Here is an 18265-nt window from a genome sequence, read left to right as displayed (position 1 = left end):
AGCCTCATGGCAGAAGGAATAAAATAATTTGCATATGCTAGTTTTCCTTGGGGGGGCTAGGTAGCGCCGTCCTGAGGGTATTAGACAGAATTCCTGACTAAGAACGTGGTCAGGATGACTCATGACCTGTCTAGCCTTCTGGACCACCCGTTTTTTCCAGAGGGAGCTCTGCGGTTGTGAGACGGGTTGGATGTACTGCCAAATTCTCTGAAACGCCTTTGGAGACGGCTTATGGTAGAGAAATGAATATTCAATTCACGGGCAACAGCTCTGGTGGACATTACAGTCAGCATGCCAATTGCACGCTCCCTCAAAATGTGCAACATCTGTGGCATTGTGCTGTGTGATGGAACTGCACATTTTCGAGTGGCCTTTTATTGTGGCCAGCCTAAGGCACACCTGTGCAATACCCATGCTGTCTGATCAGCATCTTGATATGCCACACTTGTGAGGTGGATGGATTATCTCGGGAAAAAGAGAAGTGCTCACTAACACAATTTTGACAGATTTGTGAACAATATTTTTTAATCCAATGTTGTTACTAATTGATTATGCAGGATCATTATTATTTTCCATTTGGTTTCAGGAGAATTGTGTGGGAGTGTGTTTTGCGTACCCCATTGTGAGAAGGACCTGTAAAGTATGCCATCATTTTACTAATTTGTGTATACATACATTCCGTACTGCATAAGTATTTTTTTTTTTTATTGAATACCACACAACAAAGACTCCTAAAAGGCTACCAAAAACATTCATGTAAATTCATCTCACATTTATAATACTGTTGAGACTGAAATAGATGTGTACATATGAAATAAAATTGATCACTAAAGGTAGGAAAGTTTTGATGGTATCAGGCCTCAAGAAGATACGGGTGGTACAGTGCTTGCTGTTGTTTTACGGGGAAGTGACACAGACTGAGGGAAGAATTAACTCAACAGTTTGAACGCCCTCTAGTGGACATTTCCTAACATGTACTACCAATGCGAACCATGGATTTACTGATTTCAAAGTCTGTTTACATTACCAATGACAACTTACATGCAAAAAATTGTAATATAGAATAAATGCAGTAGAAACAGTGTGGTCCACATTTATTAATTCATTGAGAAACACAATCGAGAATTTTACATAAACCTTCATAAAACACAAACTAAAGAGCTGTGTGATTATATAAAGTAGGTGCAAGCTTAAAAAATCGAAACCTATAAAAGATAGATACTTAAATTAAAAAAAAGTTTTAGTTTATAAAAATTCAATTGCTTAAAAGTGAATATGAAAATTGTGAAAAAATCTTTTCAAAGTAACAGATATTTTGACATCAATAGCCTATGCAAGTTCAAGGAATTTGATTTTAGGCATAATAACTACCAGTTTATATTGACATATATTATTTTGATATTCACATCTTACATGACACGTTCTTTTAGAGACCCCAATCAGTCACTTTCAGGTTCCCTGACAAATCTTACCAGCATGACCACAGCGGAGGTGGCTTCACCTGTGCTTTTAGTCATTTCTCAACAAACTCTTGTTAAATCTTATAAGCACAGAATATTACAAACACAGATACACTCTAATCTTTCCTTAAAACCATCCAAAATACTTTCACATAAAAAAATACAAAGACCATAGTACCGTAGTCTTCACAAAAACTTTCTTCCTTCACAATGATCCTAGGCCTGTGTAAATATTCTCACCACAATATACAGTGTGACAGAGCTGTTAGGAGAGCTACATCTTTGGGTTTATTTTGGGAAATGTGGTGACACATCAAATACATTTTTGTCCTCTGGTTAAAAAGGTGTAATAAGTTTACCAATGTCTGGGAAATAAAAACCGGGATATGTGAAAATTCTGAATTCTGAAGTCAGATTAAAAAAAAATCTATATAAAAATACTCTACAGTAAATAGATCTTGTGTATAAATATTGATAAACTGTTGATGTGGTGTTTTCTGTATTACATTGTAGCACCAAAGAGCTAGTTGATGCAAGGACACTTTTCCATGAGAGGGTGGCTTTTGTTATTCCAAATGACTGCGATGGTAGTCACACAAACACACACAGTAATGATGCGACTGTGGAAGAAGTATTGTACACATTACAATGAAGACACATCGCTCTATAAAGCAACTACTACAAGATTCATATGGAATAAAACAAGTGTAAAATAATGAACTGAATAATATGATTTAGTGAACAGTTTTGATTTGTAAGTGCCACTAAAAACAGGGCTGAAACAGCCACTAGCTGTTCAGTTTTTCAGATTGTACCACACAAGAAGTCCACGTTTTCAACCACCACTGTGATTTTGAAAAAAAAAACAGATGTGTACAAAAAGCAATGGTTAACAATGGTGCTAGCTGTCACGTAATTATCTGCACATTATAATGTACTTAAATTATGTAGAGTGAAAACACAAAACACACAAACAGATGCATTGTTTCTCTTAATTACACAGACAAAAAAAAAAGAAAATCACACTGTTGTATGAGTAGTTGCTGTGGATTGGCTGTAGAGTTGCTGTCACCTGCAGGAGAGCAGGCTTTATTTTGTCTCTCCAGCAGGAGGAGAGGAACCCAAGAGAGGAGACTTTGGTGAAACCTAGACGAGGTTAAAAGACAAGGCATTGTTGTTGAAAACCGATTTTGAAGTGCAGCTACATAAATCCTTAGCTGGTACCAAATATTATGCAGGTACCATTATACAAAGGTGGAGATTTTATTGCATATGAACTGTAGGAAAAACACGGTTTAGCATGAAAACAAACACTCATTTGATCTGTAGTTACACTTACAGATGGCGTAAAGCTATAGAAAAAAAATGCAACTAATGTGTGAAATTTTAAGAAACGTTTTTCAGATATGTTTACCATTATATCACATAGCTTAGCATTACATTTGTAATGTTTAGTCTCTTTCATGAGTTCTGTTTTATGTGCCATTTTCTTGCTCTGCTTCATCCACCTTTTCTTCAGTTAGTGATTTCCTGCATGTCCAAGGAAAACCTTTTCCACTTACTTTGAAGACAAAAGAAGCACTGTGGCTGCATTGCCCTGTGCCTTATTGAGGCAACTGTTAAGTGTAAATCAGTCACAAATATCTTCTCTGTATGATTGTTGAATATTGGTGCAAAATGGTTACTGTAAAAAGAAGATTCTTATGATAACAGTACGTGTGTGTTGGCTATGTATCAAAGTACTCACAGGGGATGGAGGTTTTGCAAAGTTGAGGTGAGCATACAGAAGCACAGCAATGTCGTTCTGGCTTGCCTCCAGGGCAATGGACAGGGCAGTGCTGCCATCCTGTAACAAACAAGAGGAGGGTGGTGAGATGATAGGTTTGGGCAGGACTTGTCAAAAAACAAGACAGAGAAAGACAGAATGAAGGAAAATATATGCTTACATTATCAGTGAGAGTGGCATCACAGCCTGACACAGACAGTAGCTGACGCACAATGTCCACATGACCGTGTTCGCAGGCACACATGAGTGCTGTGGAGCCATCGTCATCCCGGATGTTGACTTGTGCCCCGCAGGATAGCAGGGCCCGCACCATGTCCCCTCGACCGTGGCTGACTGCTAGCATCAGCGCCGTCTGACCGGCCTGCAAACACAGATTATTCAAAATCTTTAAACATCTAATTTCAGAACTAAATTGCTATCATTTAGACTGCATATGTGTCCATGCTGCAGCGTGCATCTTGTGACAAAATCTGCAGTGTCATCAGACACGTTAGCAGCAGAGTTCTGAAAAGCACATGTAAATGCGGTTTAAGTCGAGTTCTGACATGGTTTGGGTTGTGTCTAGAGGTGCAGTTAAACTTAATGAACAGTAGAGGGTGCACCTGGCTGGCCTTGGCGTTGACGTCTCCTGTGCGCAGCAGCTGCAGGACCGTGTGAAGGTCACTATCAGAGTGGAAGGCGGCCAGAGCTGTCAGCATGATGGCTGTGTAGCCCGCCTTGTTCTGCTTGTCAGCATTGCACAGGCCTGTCAGGTATGTAGGGCAATCAGTGTGACAGGGGATACATCAGCAGCACAAACAATGACAGCAATGTTAGAGACACTCGAACCTAATGAGTGAATACAGGACAACACTTAAACACCTGACTCAGTGGGATGGAACATTAGTTTAACTCTGAACTATGTTATTTTGAATATGGACATTTAGTGCCCATATCGCCTACCTCAACATGTTAAGGTAATCACGCTTGTGTAATATTGTCTCTCTCATTACTTTTTTCTCCCACACACATCCACATACACAAACAGCTCACCAGTGTCCAGCAGCAGTTTCACCACAGGGAAGTTAGAGTGGGAGACGGTGTAGTGAAGCGCTGTATTCCCGTTGCCGTCTGCCATGTTGATTACAAACTCCAGCAGCTGAGGGGAGATGGAGGAGAAGGCGCTCATATAGGCCTTGACGACAGCAGTGTCCGCTGCTTTGTGACACGACACACGCAGCCACTCCTGCAGCACTGTGGTGTATGCTGCCCTCTGAGATCAGACACAATGAGGACGATTAGAGACACACACACACACTTGACAGACTGTTGGAGAGATGCAAGAGCACAGCTCAAAGGCATGCAGACTGACCATAATAAGTATATCAAAATATAGTGCAAGAGAAGGGTTTGTTTGAAACCAAACCTCTGGGGAAACACTCAAAGGTTTTCAACACAGTAAATCCTTTCCTCGTTTTTTTAAGCCATTTGTATTACAATAACTTAAACCATGTTTTCTTGACAAATTCAAAAATCAAGAGAACATCTTCTATTGCTGAAAACCTATAACCTCTAAAATGTTTGAGTATGCACTTCAGATAAATACATTTTTGAAGAGCTGTGTTTTCGCTTGGTCTTGCCTCTGCTTGTTGTTGTTGTAATGATAGCTTTTAAAAAAGGACACTTCTGGATTTCCCGGAAAGCGGTGTTGATACTGAGTGGATTATCCTGAAAATAAAGTGAATTTAATTAACACCTACTGCTCCTTGTTGACTGAAGGCATTGGGATCCCCCAGGGCTTTCTGCAGGGCATGAAGAGCTGACATCAGGCCGTCACTTAGGTCCACTCTGAGACAGACAAGGACATCAGTCACTGATGGCCACACACAGGCTTGATAGTACTATTGCAACTATAGCAGTCTGTCTGTTAACCATGTGTAGATTTACCTGACTTGTTTGGCAGATGCTGTGTCATTTGCGATGCTTTCAGCTGCTGGCTTTGACTCAGACTGGCTGGAGAGGACGGCTGTTTCTGACTGGACGGTGTATTGCTGCTTGGTAATATCAGTGGTTTTAGTGACACACAGCGATGAAGAACAGGTAACTGAGGACATAATGGAGCTTTGTTCAGGAGTGGATTCAGTGCTTGATGTGGAGGTGATCTCCTGGGTGACTGTGTGTTTTTCTGATGACTGGTTGACAGTCTCTTTAGAGGCAGAACTGTTTGCTGGACATAGAGGAGTTAGAGTGGAGTCAAATGCTGGTGGCTGTGAGGCACATTTTTGCACAACAGTGTCGGTCGCTGGTGAGTGGGGGGCTTTGTCTGGCAGTCTTGTGTCTCTCGTTGCAGACTGGTTGGGATTCTGCTGCGAGTCTGGAATGACGGCTGGTAGTTTGACAACAGTCTGTTGAGGTACACTGTTGCTTCCTGGAAGCTTGTTGTGGGCTATTTGCTGGTGCTGGACTGTTGACTCTGGTAATTTTTCTCTGGCTTCATGATATTCGCTGGAGTCACTCCCCTCATCTGAGCTCTCACTGCTGCTATCGTCTGATGATGTGGACTCGTAGCTGCAAGACAAGATGTGAAACAGCTTTAAGTGTCAACTCTTCTGTTTTATCACTGTACATGCAGGAAATACAAATGCATTTGTACTTTTTAACTCTGACAGTAAACACTTGGCTAGGACAGACTATGTGTGAACATTCACTACTCTCTTACAAATCTGTGATGAGCAACTGCCACAGTGGTCAGTGGATGAAAATAACTGATTGGTGGTCTGCAATGACTGACACTTACCCTCCATTGACTCCAATGAACTGTAGGTTTTTCTTCGTAGAGGGAGATCCTGGTTCACCTATTGCTTTCCGCTTCATAATGGACCTCAGAGAAGACTGGGGAGATGAGGCTGGAAAAGATATCAGTGATCATACATATAATAGAAACATCATGTGGTTAGAGCGAGTTACAATGACGTTTAAGGTGTGTTTTAAACAAAATTTAGTCCCGTTACCTGTCTTAGGGCCTTCTTGTGACTGGACAGCCTCTGTGGACGTATGCAGGTGTGTCTCTCCTTCTTTAGAATGCATCAAACCAATTTGATTACCAGACGCGCCTACAGCGATGACTGGATTAGTTACAGGTACCGAAGTGGACAACTCGCTCTTCAGAACATCGCGCACCTGCTTGGAGCTGACTGCAATCGGCAACTCAACTGGAGCATCTGTGAGAAAAAATAAAAGACTCCAACTCATAAGAAGTTGTTAACACAAGCTCAAATATCCTGGAGTTGTCAGTTTATTGGTTACACTTTTACAATCTAATGCAATTCAATACAATGGCATTGCAATAAATCCTGCCTTATAATAATAATAATAAGTTTTAGTATCATATAGGTGCTGAATCAGCTATGTAGTATGTTTTCGGCTGCAGTTAGTTGCGGAGTAGTATTGGACTTGAGAAGTAATTCTAAAGTTTTGTCCATTTTTAATTTACATGTTGCCTGAAAACATCAGGGGCTGAAAGCTGTTGGCTCAACACTTCCGTGAGACATGAACATTATTTGCTTCACAGAGGGCTGTTGAATTGGACTGCATTAGACTGTTCAGGTAAAGTACAAATATATTTGTAACTCAAGTGTTCTTGGTTATGTGTTACCAGCAAAACACAGACCTTCAGATGGTCCTCTGTGGTGACCCTCCACTACTCCACCAGCTGGTCGAAGGGAGGGGGAGCTGCAGGACTCTGCTCGGAGTAGAGTGCCCACCTCCACCACAGTAGGCTGTTCCAGTGTGTACACTTGGATTCCCACAGTTCTCTGTTCCCTCTGTTGGGGCATCTGTGTGAAGCTGACCAGAGTGTGCAGGCTGCAGCCTTGTGGCTCCTGCCAGCCCATGCTGGTAGCCATGACTGGATGCTCTGCCTGAGGGGCCATCTGGACTGCTACAACCTGCTGCTGTGCGGCCTGCAGCTCCTGCATCGTCCTCTTTAGCTGGCCCTCAAGATGACCCACTTGATTCTTAAGTGCCTCTGTCTCTGGAAGCAGACCCAGATCCTCCTCCCGAACCCCGATTCCCACCTGACGACTGCCCCTCAAGTCCTCTGGTCCCACTCCGATGGTGCGTACTTCCCGCTTTGCATCTGGTCGTGCTCCACCCACAATCACTGTGTCCTCAATCTCACAACCTGAGTCTTGCTTGGAGCCCCCAGGTGTGGTGGGAGACAGTGGCCCTGCTGGCTTGTTGCTGCTCTTAGCTCCATTGCTCATCTCTTCTTCAGGGATGTCGATGTAGAGCTCTCCTCTGGGACGAACTCGGCTGAAACCAAGAGTATGGCCCAGGAACTTCTGGCTCTTAAGCTGGACGCTGAGCTGCCGTTTCTCCTCCTGCAGCACAGAGATTTTGACCTGCAGCACCGGGATGGTCTTCACCTGTTCCTCGAGCTCCTTTATCTTCCTGAGAGCTGAAGCCATCTGCTCCCTGACATGCTGCAGGTGTGCTGGTGTTGGGGTCACTGGAGTGGACAGGCCAGAACTCAGTGGGGTGAAGGATCCGCTTCCACCGTGGGCTCGGTTGTAGCTCTGTGCACTGCTGATAGAGGTGTTAGATCCTGCTACGCTGCTGTGCATGCTGCCCAGGTTGGAGAATCTACGCCCCTCTTTCTCCTCCTCCAGCTTCCTGCGTGCATCCAACAGGGTCTTCTCCACCCGGGCAGTGCTGTAGCTGGGCCTCTGTGACGTGTGGTAGCCTGGGGCACAGTAGGAGTAGGATGAGTGCCGGCTGTCCATGCTGGTATTCGAGCAAAGAGACTCTGTGGAGGTCCACCAGGAGCCGGCATAGCCATAGCCACGGGGCAGAGAGCCATAGCGTGGCCGCCGTTGGATAGGGACCTTCTTGATAGTGTTTCCCTTCTCTATGTCGTTAACATATTTGAGGAAGTCTAGGTCCAGACGGTAGCCATAGGGGGTCTCCACTGAGTAGGGCGCCTCCTGTTCTTTGCCGTGCAGGGAAGCAGGAGCAGGCGAGTTGAGTTTCCCTGAGGGGGAAGGAAATCAACTTTAAACAAACGGAAATCTGCGTCTAATCTTGGGCTCAGACTTTACAAAATTGTATTTACTTCGGGCTACTGTGTATTTATGTATGTACTCAGAAACAATCACCAAATTAGGTACAAAGTGGAATGGCACAGTTACTCTAACCTGACCTTGTAAAGTGTCTGGATAGTACAACTATTAAATGGCCTGGACGTTGTTTAAATCCTAACAAAAAGAACAAATTATCTAAAAATAACTTCATTATTATGAAGAGTAATATTAGTAAAAAATAAATAGAAGATGCACCTGGGAAGCCGGGGTCCATATGTAGCACCTGAGCCATAATGAGCCTTTCAAACAGTCTCCAACTAACTCTCACCTGTTGAGAGACAGACACATAAATGAGGATACCAAATGTGTAAAAAGAACAAGAATTACTTTTCTTGCAGTTATAACAAGACAGTGGTTAATACAATAATGCATGATTGTGTGTGCCCAAGAGTGTATCAGTGTTTATATGGACATCTTATAAATTGACTACATACATTTTTGCTATTTTTGTTCTTTTTGTGTGACGGTCTCTACTTCCCCCTCCCGCCTCCCTGTCTAATTTTATCTGTTCATTTTTTGGAGCATAGTGGGTCACAGTCGATTGTGTGTTTGTTTCTGTTCATAGCATTCAGAGAAGAGGAGTAACAGGGGAAAGTTTCCTGGCAGCTAATTCCAGGACAGAGGTTTGAGACTGCCAGTTACAACCTTATTAGGAATCATCTGTGCACGCTAACTTCGACTCTCAATTCAGGGTTTACAGACACTCTCTCGTCTTTCTCTCCCTCACTTTCTCCACATCTTCCCCCTCCTGTTCCTTTTCTATTTGTCCTCTTTGTATGTTTTTCTGGTGCTTTCTCCCCCTCTCAACATCAGCTGACGATCAGGAGGTTTTCAGCTGGTCACTGTCTCTCTCTCATTCCCTCCACATTCACTTGCTCATTGCTTCAACACAGAAAGCATAGTGAATTGCTGAGAATAATGCATTTTTCATATCAGAGGTAATGCATTTTGACTCTTTATAAACAGAAGATTGTGCTTATTCCTCCCACAGAGACAGTGCCAGCAACTACAGAGAGCCCACAACGCCAATGTCTCTGAGTTTGTGTCTGCTTGGAAAAGATTAACTTTCTAGGTCATCACTTTGTGGGAACTGAGGATGTAATGTTTAAGCCATCCACAGCATTAGCCAGTCGAACATTGTTATATTACTTTAAAAGCTAAGATCATAAGTTTGAACTGCAAACCTCCTCTTTGTTTTGTTGGGCATACTCAGTTCACTTCACTTTAAAGCTGGTTTTCTGGTTCTTCAGCAAGAACTCTATCTTGTGACCCTAGACAGTGCTTGCTCGTTTGTGAAAAGTAGGGCACTTTGGAAACACTGACTAAATTGACTTGGTATTTTTGAAGTCCTGTAGTCAGTTTAATGTCTTGGTGCGATTCCCCTTATCTATGCCCCTTCATCACCCCCTCATACCAAGATCGCCACACACTGTGAGTCATATACTAGAAATACTGTTTACATGCACACACAGACCCATTTTAACAGTGACATTAAAAGTACTCTTCACTCCATTGTGATAAGAAAAGATTACACTGTTAAAGTTATGGAATACCGACACAAAGCCAACTATATTTTAGCTTATAGTTGAGGAATTTATCAGATGTCCTACATGTCAATTACTTTAACTGATCTGTAATAATTCCATGAACTGTTGTGTCTGTTTATCTCTAGTATGGAATGAAAGTGTCAGATTGATTATGTGCTGCATTTTGTACAGTGCGATCTGGTCATCACTGCGTGTGTGAGAGAAGTGAGAACAGGACAGAGAGAAGGGGAGTGGTTGGGAGAAAGTGAGCATGTGTATGTGTGTGTGAGAAACTGAGTGTGAGAGAGTACATGTACAGGAGGTTTGAGGACAGTGCTGACAGGAGACAGTTGAGGAGATATAATTAGAATCTGCAGTTTAGCCCAGCCCAGCAGACGAGCCGGCCGAAACCGTCCATTTGATTCCTCTTTGAATCCCAAAATGCAGTTTTCTACTCCTTCAAATCATATCTACACACACAAACTCTTGTTATTCTCTACTTCAAATGTCTATTTGCTTCCTGTTTCTCTGGGTGCCATTTCTCCCTCATCACCCCCTCAAAACGCCCCCACACCACCAGGCCTTCACATCTGCTTCTCCAACATTGGGTGTTTCAGATGTGTTAGCATGTCTGTATGTACTCCCCCTGAGTGTGTATGTGTGTGGCTGGGGTGGAGAGGTTGACCTTCCTCCCTCTTACTCACTCTCAAACAGAGTTCCTTTGAGATGACATCTGAACAGAAACCAGTGTGCGCCCTTCCACAGCGCCACACAACCATTCTTCAGAAGATTCTCCCTGGCCAGCTTCATCCAGGACAACTGCCTTGCCCCCATTACACCCACCTACCACCCCATACAGCTGCATACCACACTAACGGAAGTTAACATTGCCTGGTCTACTCCCTCCATTCCCTGCTATTAAGATTAAGACAACCCTCGGGGGGTACGATGCAGGTCATCCAGCACAAATTACATGTCTGTGGTATGTCCTGTAATATGTCACAAGAATAAATGCATTATACTGTAGCTCTTTTGACCTCTCGCAGTGACCGGTGCAAAATAGTTTTGTGCATGCAAGGGCAGCTTCAGGTTTATTCATTTACAACCAAACTCTTGCATGTTTGTATCTGGAGGATTTAAACTGGATTTGATTTAGAGCATGTATATAGATTCTTGTGTCTTTGGTGTGTCATGAGGATCGAGACCACCCTGAAAAGTAATTTAAGATGCCAGGCTTTATTTCGATGTCAGCTCTCCAAAGTTGATCAAACTCATTGCTTCCACTCATTGAGTCACCTTATTATTATTGCCATTACAAAGGATTAGACCTCAGTATTGGTAAGTCAGAAATACCACTCTTCCCACCACCCAGAGAAGATCTTTATGGATTTTTCCACTGCCTTACTGACTCTCTTAGCCTTTGGTGATTACTATTCTGCTCAAGCTTGGGAATGGTTTGTGAATTAGGAAAAGAGGGATTTATTTTCCGCTTCATACCAGCTGCTTGTGCTGCAAGGACGGGATCTCTCCTCCCCAGGCTCCTTGCTCTCCCTTCCTTTTCTTGCACTCTTACAGTCAGCACCTGTGGGAAACAAGAATAAAGGAAACCTCAACTTTGGCAGTCACGGCTTTTGATTGTAGTAGTTTGTAGCCTAGAAAATGTAAATCACATGAAAATAAAAGGGCATATCTAGACAAGTAGTCATCAGGAGACATCAGTAAAACTCCATTAGAAAAGTTGTGTACCTCTGTTGACACAGGTTACAAAAGAGTCTCATGCAAGACTATAAACAAATTGCAAGGCAAGAAAAAAACATTCCAAAAAATTCTAGTGGTTTTGACTGACACACTGGATGCTAACAATAAACCCCCATGAAATGCCACTCACACTCTGACCTCCTTGTAGCGCAGCCTGTATGAAGCCTGATCCATGCATAGCTGCTCTCCTCCTCTCCCAGCTTTCTAAAAAGTGTTTCCCATTCCTCTCTCCAATTCAAGGCTCTCTAATCAATTCATGGCGGGGAGCCTCCCTGCCATGTGATTGGGCAATGTTTTCTGTTTTCTTGCCTCTCCCAAATCCACTGGCACACACAAACACCCTCCAGTTTTTGTGATAACATCTGTCATTTGCTCAGATCACCTTTAAAGACTTCACCAGACTGATTTCATGTACCTTACAGTGAATTCCCAGTACGGACAACACAGACCTGAAGCGTGCGCTGTAATTACTGCGTGCGTGTCCATCTGATAAGCTGGATGACTGCATCTGCTGATTCTCATACTTTGGCTGCGGCCGCTCAGAGTTGGCTGCTGGATAAGTGTGGTCGACATTTTGTCGGAGGGTCTCACAGTCTCAAATACACTGATGGGTGACCTTTGCATAATATCATAACAAGACTTGCTGTTGTTCAGTCCATTGTTTCATATTGCTGTCATGCCAGTACCACAGAGGGTGGAAGGGTAGGGGAAGAAACAGACCTTTTAGACTGGAACGACAGCCAAATCACAAAGAGCCATTCATTCAGCCTCTAGTTCCACAGCTGGTTCTAATATAAAGCAAGGAGGGGTATCGCAGAGAGAGAGAGAGGCAGAGAGAAACAGTGTGTGTGTTACTGTGTGGCAAGGAAATTTGCCTCAAAACAAACAAACAGTTGATGAAGTGCTATTATGGACCCACACACTGACAGACACTGGAAATACTAGGATCAGGACTAAAGGATTGATGTCTATATCTCGAAGTGCCCCGAGGCTCCAAAAATGACTAGCTATCCTTGCTCCTATTTATGTAAAATAACACAATATTATGAATACATCCCTACCTGATTATAGAGACTTATATATCAATGGCAAAAACTCCAAGGACAGGATTAAGCACCATGGACTATGTGGAGTGTTTAGCTATAACCCTGTGTTGGTGCAAATACTTGTGGAAGACAAAATTTACAGGACACAACTTGAACTCCCATCGACTCCCACACAGTCCAGATGAGAACACACAGATCCCCCAACATAGACAGAAGCCTGAAGACTCCCACAGATCAACAAACACAGCTGTAGCTTTTAAGTTGATTTGTTCAGGTAAGGGCACCGATGATATGAAAGCCAAGTTGATTTATCTGCTTTAAATTTGTCTGTCTTTGTGATGGTAAACCTGACGGTGTGATGATACATTTCTGATTTATTATCCACCCAATAAGTAGGAATATTTGATAACAACAGATGACAAAATGCATAATGTTGATACATCATAGAAAGACTGTCAGATGGTCACTGCTTTGCCAGTGCATGTGCCACTCTAGTCATACCAAGCTAATTGATGTGACAAAACAGAGATGATATGTTGCAAGTAGTCTGAGGTCCGATGAAGGGTTACAGGAAAGGGAGCTCCATCTTTCTATTCCCAGAGGATCCAGAAACAACTCAGTCACTTCCTCCCAGCCCAGGATTAAAAGTAACAAGGAGAAGGAGAGCGTAAGTGAGAAAGGGAAAAAAGGAAGAGAGAAAACAGAGGAGAGCAGTACAGTAAATGAAGGAGGGTGGGAGAGAAAGAGTGGGAACGCGAGTAAAGAAAGGCAACACTGCAAGAGGAGGGGGGAAGGAAAAAGAAATGCTGCTGAGAGTTTTAGATGGAAACTTCTCGAATGAGAAGACCATTACTGTTCTCGGATTTTGACTCCACCAGTATGAATCACTGCAAATCCTGCTGCTGTCACCAGAGTGTTGTCTGCTGCTGTTAACGCAGGAAGGACACAAGAAACGTCACATAAAGGGCTGCAAGAACTTCTCACAATGAGAATATAAAGTTTCAAAGGACCTTTCCTCATAATCTTAAATGGCTCCGCCTAGAAGATTACCATCATTTGTGCATTCCGCTCCTAAAAATAGGCCGACAATAGAGAATCCCTACGAGAAGCTGCACTTTGTCTAACTAAAAAAAGCTGATTGTTGGGTTTTTTTCTCAGCATAACAGGCCACAAAGACCTTGACATAGACATGCAGAAGAGTTTTAAATATTACACAAAGATCACAACAGGAGACATGGTGGTTGATCAATCTTCTTTGTCCTCCTCAGTCTGCAGAACATATGGCTTCATTTAGCCAACTGGTCCTAAATGAATAATAAATCAGGAAACATTATAACAAATCTCCCCCTTGAACAGCTGAAGAACGCTCCATGTAGAAGCAACAACAGCCATTTGTCAACAAGCATAATGTGTCTGAACAGTGTACGTCACTGCCTGACAGACAGGGCCTTCACCATGTGTAACGAGGCCAGATGATCTCATATCAACATGGCAGTACAGTGTGGTCTTGTGCTGCTGCTGGACATGTGGTTGTGACTAATTTGGGCTTTAAACTCAGGACAGTGAAATCATAACCCAATGGGGCGTACCTTCAGGACTCTCTGCCCTTTCACAAAAAGCCCTGTTTTTTACATTAAGGAGTGGTGGTATGGAGGAGCAGACGGCGCTGGGCTGAGCAGTCTAGTCCTGGCTAGAGTACAGCCAAGGGGAGGGGCCGGCCAGCTCCCATTACTCCTGGAACAGGAGCAGAGTAAACACTCGCCAGTCTGCTATTGGTCATTGTGCTGACCTCCAACAGGAAACCAAGCAAGGGTGGGGCTGAGCAGCAAGGAGCGGCACCGGGAAAAAAAGACAAAAAAAAAATTGGGAGGAGAAAATTCCTGTGCAGTTGTGGAGGTCGGGATTAAGAATGATGCGGAGCAGAGAGGCAAGGGAGTTACACTGTTTTGAGGAAACTGTGAGGTCTGCAGGGGAGGAATACAAAGTCCAGATGGCAGTGAGGCGGGTGGTGGAGAGTCGGTCACAGCAGTGTTGGGGTTAAAAGCTCAGGCCAGCGTGTGTTGTGGTACTGAGAGGATGGCACTGCAAAGCAGAGGAAGTAATCTTACTATAGCAGCGATGTAGTTAAGTGGTTCCCTCTCTTATCAATTACTTCCTGATTCAATAAGAGGTGCTGATCAAAAGACCTGGTGGCCATAAAGACAAGAAAACAGGCCAAGGAAACATCCATGACACTGACTTCTCCAACATGTTGTGTGCTTTACCGGACAGGAAAGTATTTTCTGAAGTATTAACGTATTAAAGGAGATGAAGTCAGATTATTCAAGCAGATAAAGAATTACTGTACCTACTACCTCGAAAGCCAGATTAGACCATATGTTCTCTGAAAACATTACTATACTGGTTGCCCAATCAATATAGTTAAGTAGGACTATCACCCCTCACTGTCTTTACGAAATCAGGCTGATACCTCTGCAATATTGGTCTCACAATGAGAGACCAAAAGGTTTATCCCTACTTTATAAACTAATCACCAATAGGTTTTTCCCTACTTTATAAACTAATCATCCTCTAATACAACTAAAAACTTTGGGTTTAATCATTATTATAAAATTTGATATGATGGTGTGAAAAGGGTATATTTAAAGGCTACGTTGGAGGGTTTTTTTGCTAAAAAATGGGGTAGGTGCAGACACAAAAAACAACAACACTTGACTGTATGTACATGCACTGAAAAAGGAATGTTAACAGCATTAAATCACTAACTTTCTTCATTTCAAGTGATATTTAATGCAGTATTGTTTTAACAGAACAGATAATTCATCATGCAGTAAAACTGTCCAAAATAGCTCGTCAGCGTTAGACCCTAGACAGTGACAAGACTCATGCAGGTTCAGGGTGCAATTTCATTAGCCTCGCTAAACCATTTAAATGCCCGGTGTGTGGCCTAGTGTGCAAATGGAGTTTATAACCCTGCATTCCACCACAGCATCCCTGGGTCCAAATGCTGTAATGAGACAATCACATTCCAGGTTGGTAAAAAAAAAACATAAAAATAATAAAAGAAACTCCAGCTGCAGACAAACCTGACCAGAGATCCCAAAACTGCGGTCTGGGGGGATTCCAGGGGGTCCCCAGACAAACCAGGAAGAGTTAGTTTTTACTATTCTGCTCAAGCTTGGGAATGGTTTGAGAATTATACCGGCTGCTTGCGCTGCAAGGACGGAATCTCTTCTCCCCAGGCTCCTCACTAGATCTCAAAGCAACAAGGACATATCCAGTTGTCTGGTTATTAGGTACACCTAGCTAAAACTAATACAAAAGCCATCAAAAAATCCCAACATCATGAAGGTTATAATGTTTGTTTTTTGTTGAAAGTGTTATTTTGTTCACCCAATTCACCTCATTATGGGAAAACTAAATATTAGACTTACACCACAGACCACCAACCTGCCGGAGGAAGAGTATGAATGACAGGACAGAGCCCATTTGAGTGCCTTGCAGCTGCTACAATCTTTGGCAATTCACTGGTAGGTGATTTAATACCGCCAGCAGCCCATTACACAACAGGACAGTGGTGTATTGTATGATGCAGTGTAACAGTCTGATGACTACACCCCCACATCCTGCCAGGCTCTGCATGTCCATCATCAAAACAACATCTGATGTGTTTACAGATCAATCTGGACAATCTACCACACATATCATGAGATATGTTTGTTTATGTTATGTTTGTTACCAATCAAACAATCCTTCAAACAAACAAATTACATATGCAGGGGAAAAACATTAAGTTGTGCATTTTGCCTAATAAGGCGTAACTAACTAATTTATTAAGGGAAAAAAGAGGGTCATGAGTTTAGAGCAAGTGTTGCTATTAGCTTTAGCATTATCACAAATGCGGTTAAATATAGTTTTAGGTTGTTTTTTCATCCCGCCACTGCGGTCAAGCTACTGCCCAGCTGACATACAACTCCAACCTCTCATCCATCTTCTGAGAATAAACTCCCCTCGGTTACCACTGACCAGCTTCAGGCGGCGAGAGGAGCACATTTGAAGGCAAGAAGCGGCAACAAAAAGCTGATGAACATCTGGAAGTCATGAAAACTTGCAGAATGCACGGACCCACCCTCTCCCCTGAGTCTGGAGTCTTCACCGAGCTTTTCGTTTTCAAAAAAAAAGAAGAAAAAAGTGAAATTCTTAAATGGTTAGATTGTTGCAACAAATCATCGTGAGAGACACCGGGAAAGTTTCTTAATGAAGACCAAACAGAAACAAAGACCCAAATGTGTAGCTCGTTCAGTAATCAGACTCGTTGTGGAAGATTTGGCAAGATCAGGCTACAGTAGGTTGTAGCCTACTGTGAAGCTCCCTGCAACACTGAAACTCCTGCTTTAGTCAATTAGCCTATGGCAAAAGTTGAGGCCGTGAGGCAAAATTGCTGTGTGTGAGCCCTCTATGAAAACACTGATTATTACAGGGATACTATAGCCTACAGAACATGTACAGCCAATTTCCCCATATTAAAATAAGAAAAACAAAATAAATATAGGGCTACTGTAAACGCACATGTCAGTTTTACAGACCCACTTACAGTTCATATAGGATTATTGTTATTATAATTATGGTATTATAGTTGTTTTTCTTCAACGGCGCTTCTCGTCACCGTGCAGCGCGAGTTAGCCTCCAATGATGCTCTGAACAAAAAGGCACGCACCGGAGGAGCGACCATGAGACTCCGTTTAACAGCCCTCTAAGGTATGGAAATACAAATGTGGAATTATAAGCCCTCATTAGTCCGAACAGCAGGCAGCAATATGAATATAACCGAAGCTGCGGTGGTTTTACAGGATAAAGGACCCGTTACTTAGGAGGGAGAGGACCGGGGTTATGGGCAGAACCGACGCTTCACAAAAGAAGTCTCACTCACAAGAAGGCGCCTCGTCTGGAGCGCTTTAAAATGCAGTTATACAAAGAGAGGCAAAGACAGTACTCAAGCAGGAGAATGGTAACTTATTCGTTCTTACCTGCTCTCTGGAAATCCTTTCAGCCGTCTCGGCCCAGGAGCGCTCACTGACAGAAAGACAAAAACACCGCAGCCAAGACGCTCCGCGCGCCCCCTCCCGCTCCTCTTAAAGGGCCAGCAGCCACGAGGCCAAAGCAGGGACCTCCAGAGGTTAAAACGATCCATGCTTCTTCAAGAACCTACAAGACAGGACCACCAAGGAAATCCAAACACCTCCATCAACCTTCAGTGATTTTAAATGCAGTTCAGGGCCCTTTATGGACACACCAAGAAGGATCTGTCAGGGCCCCAGTGGTGGTGGAAGTATTGAGATCTGTTACAAAAAGAAGCATTACCTCCATGTACAATTACCATAGACTGCATGACAATTACTCAACTACAAGACCTGCATTCGAAGTCCTACTTAAAAGTACATAAGTATTAAAATATATTTATTATGCAGAATGACCATTGTCAGGGTCACAGATGCATTACTGCATATGCACCATTTAGTAATAGGCTAAAGCTTTTAAGTACTTTTGGCTATAGTTTAATCAATAACAG

General features: G+C 43.0%; 1 protein-coding gene across 3 annotated transcripts; it reads right to left on the bottom strand.

Moving 5' to 3' along the window:
- Window positions 1-1068: 1068 nt before the first annotated feature.
- On the bottom strand, window positions 1069-17856 carry kank2 (KN motif and ankyrin repeat domains 2). Of its 3 annotated transcripts, none has more exons than XM_038703072.1 (13): window positions 17724-17856; window positions 11390-11474; window positions 8562-8634; window positions 6896-8257; window positions 6237-6446; window positions 6023-6131; window positions 5173-5793; window positions 4986-5073; window positions 4279-4498; window positions 3849-3991; window positions 3407-3607; window positions 3208-3306; window positions 1069-2606 (listed from the first exon to the last, which is right to left on the bottom strand). In XM_038703072.1, exons 3-13 carry the CDS (start codon window positions 8596-8598, stop codon window positions 2550-2552), a joined length of 3147 nt encoding a protein of 1048 aa, XP_038559000.1. In that variant the 5' UTR covers window positions 8599-8634; window positions 11390-11474; window positions 17724-17856; the 3' UTR covers window positions 1069-2549. The 3 variants fall into 3 exon arrangements, with proteins under 3 accessions (XP_038559000.1, XP_038559010.1, XP_038559016.1); XM_038703082.1 differs by lacking the exon at window positions 17724-17856 and adding an exon at window positions 11781-11843; XM_038703088.1 differs by lacking the exon at window positions 17724-17856 and adding an exon at window positions 11789-11807.
- Between the last annotated feature and the right edge of the window lie 409 nt (window positions 17857-18265).

This window comes from Micropterus salmoides, unplaced genomic scaffold (assembly GCF_014851395.1).
Source record: "Micropterus salmoides isolate LMB-PRFRI ecotype aquatic unplaced genomic scaffold, ASM1485139v1 Ms_hic_scaffold_10, whole genome shotgun sequence".
Taxonomy (NCBI): Eukaryota; Metazoa; Chordata; class Actinopteri; order Centrarchiformes; family Centrarchidae; genus Micropterus; species Micropterus salmoides.
The sequence above is the reverse complement of the archived record's forward strand: the minus strand, read 5'-3'. Positions and strand labels throughout refer to the sequence as shown.

Coding starts and splice junctions, on each gene's coding strand:
- kank2 (XM_038703072.1), bottom strand. CDS start 8,598: ATGGCTCAGGTGCTACATATGGACCCCGGCTTCCCAG. Junction 6,132..6,236: donor ACAAGAAGGCCCTAAGACAG/GTAACGGGACTA, acceptor TATCTTTTCCAG/CCTCATCTCCCCAGTCTTCT. Junction 3,992..4,278: donor GAAACTGCTGCTGGACACTG/GTGAGCTGTTTG, acceptor CATACCTGACAG/GCCTGTGCAATGCTGACAAG.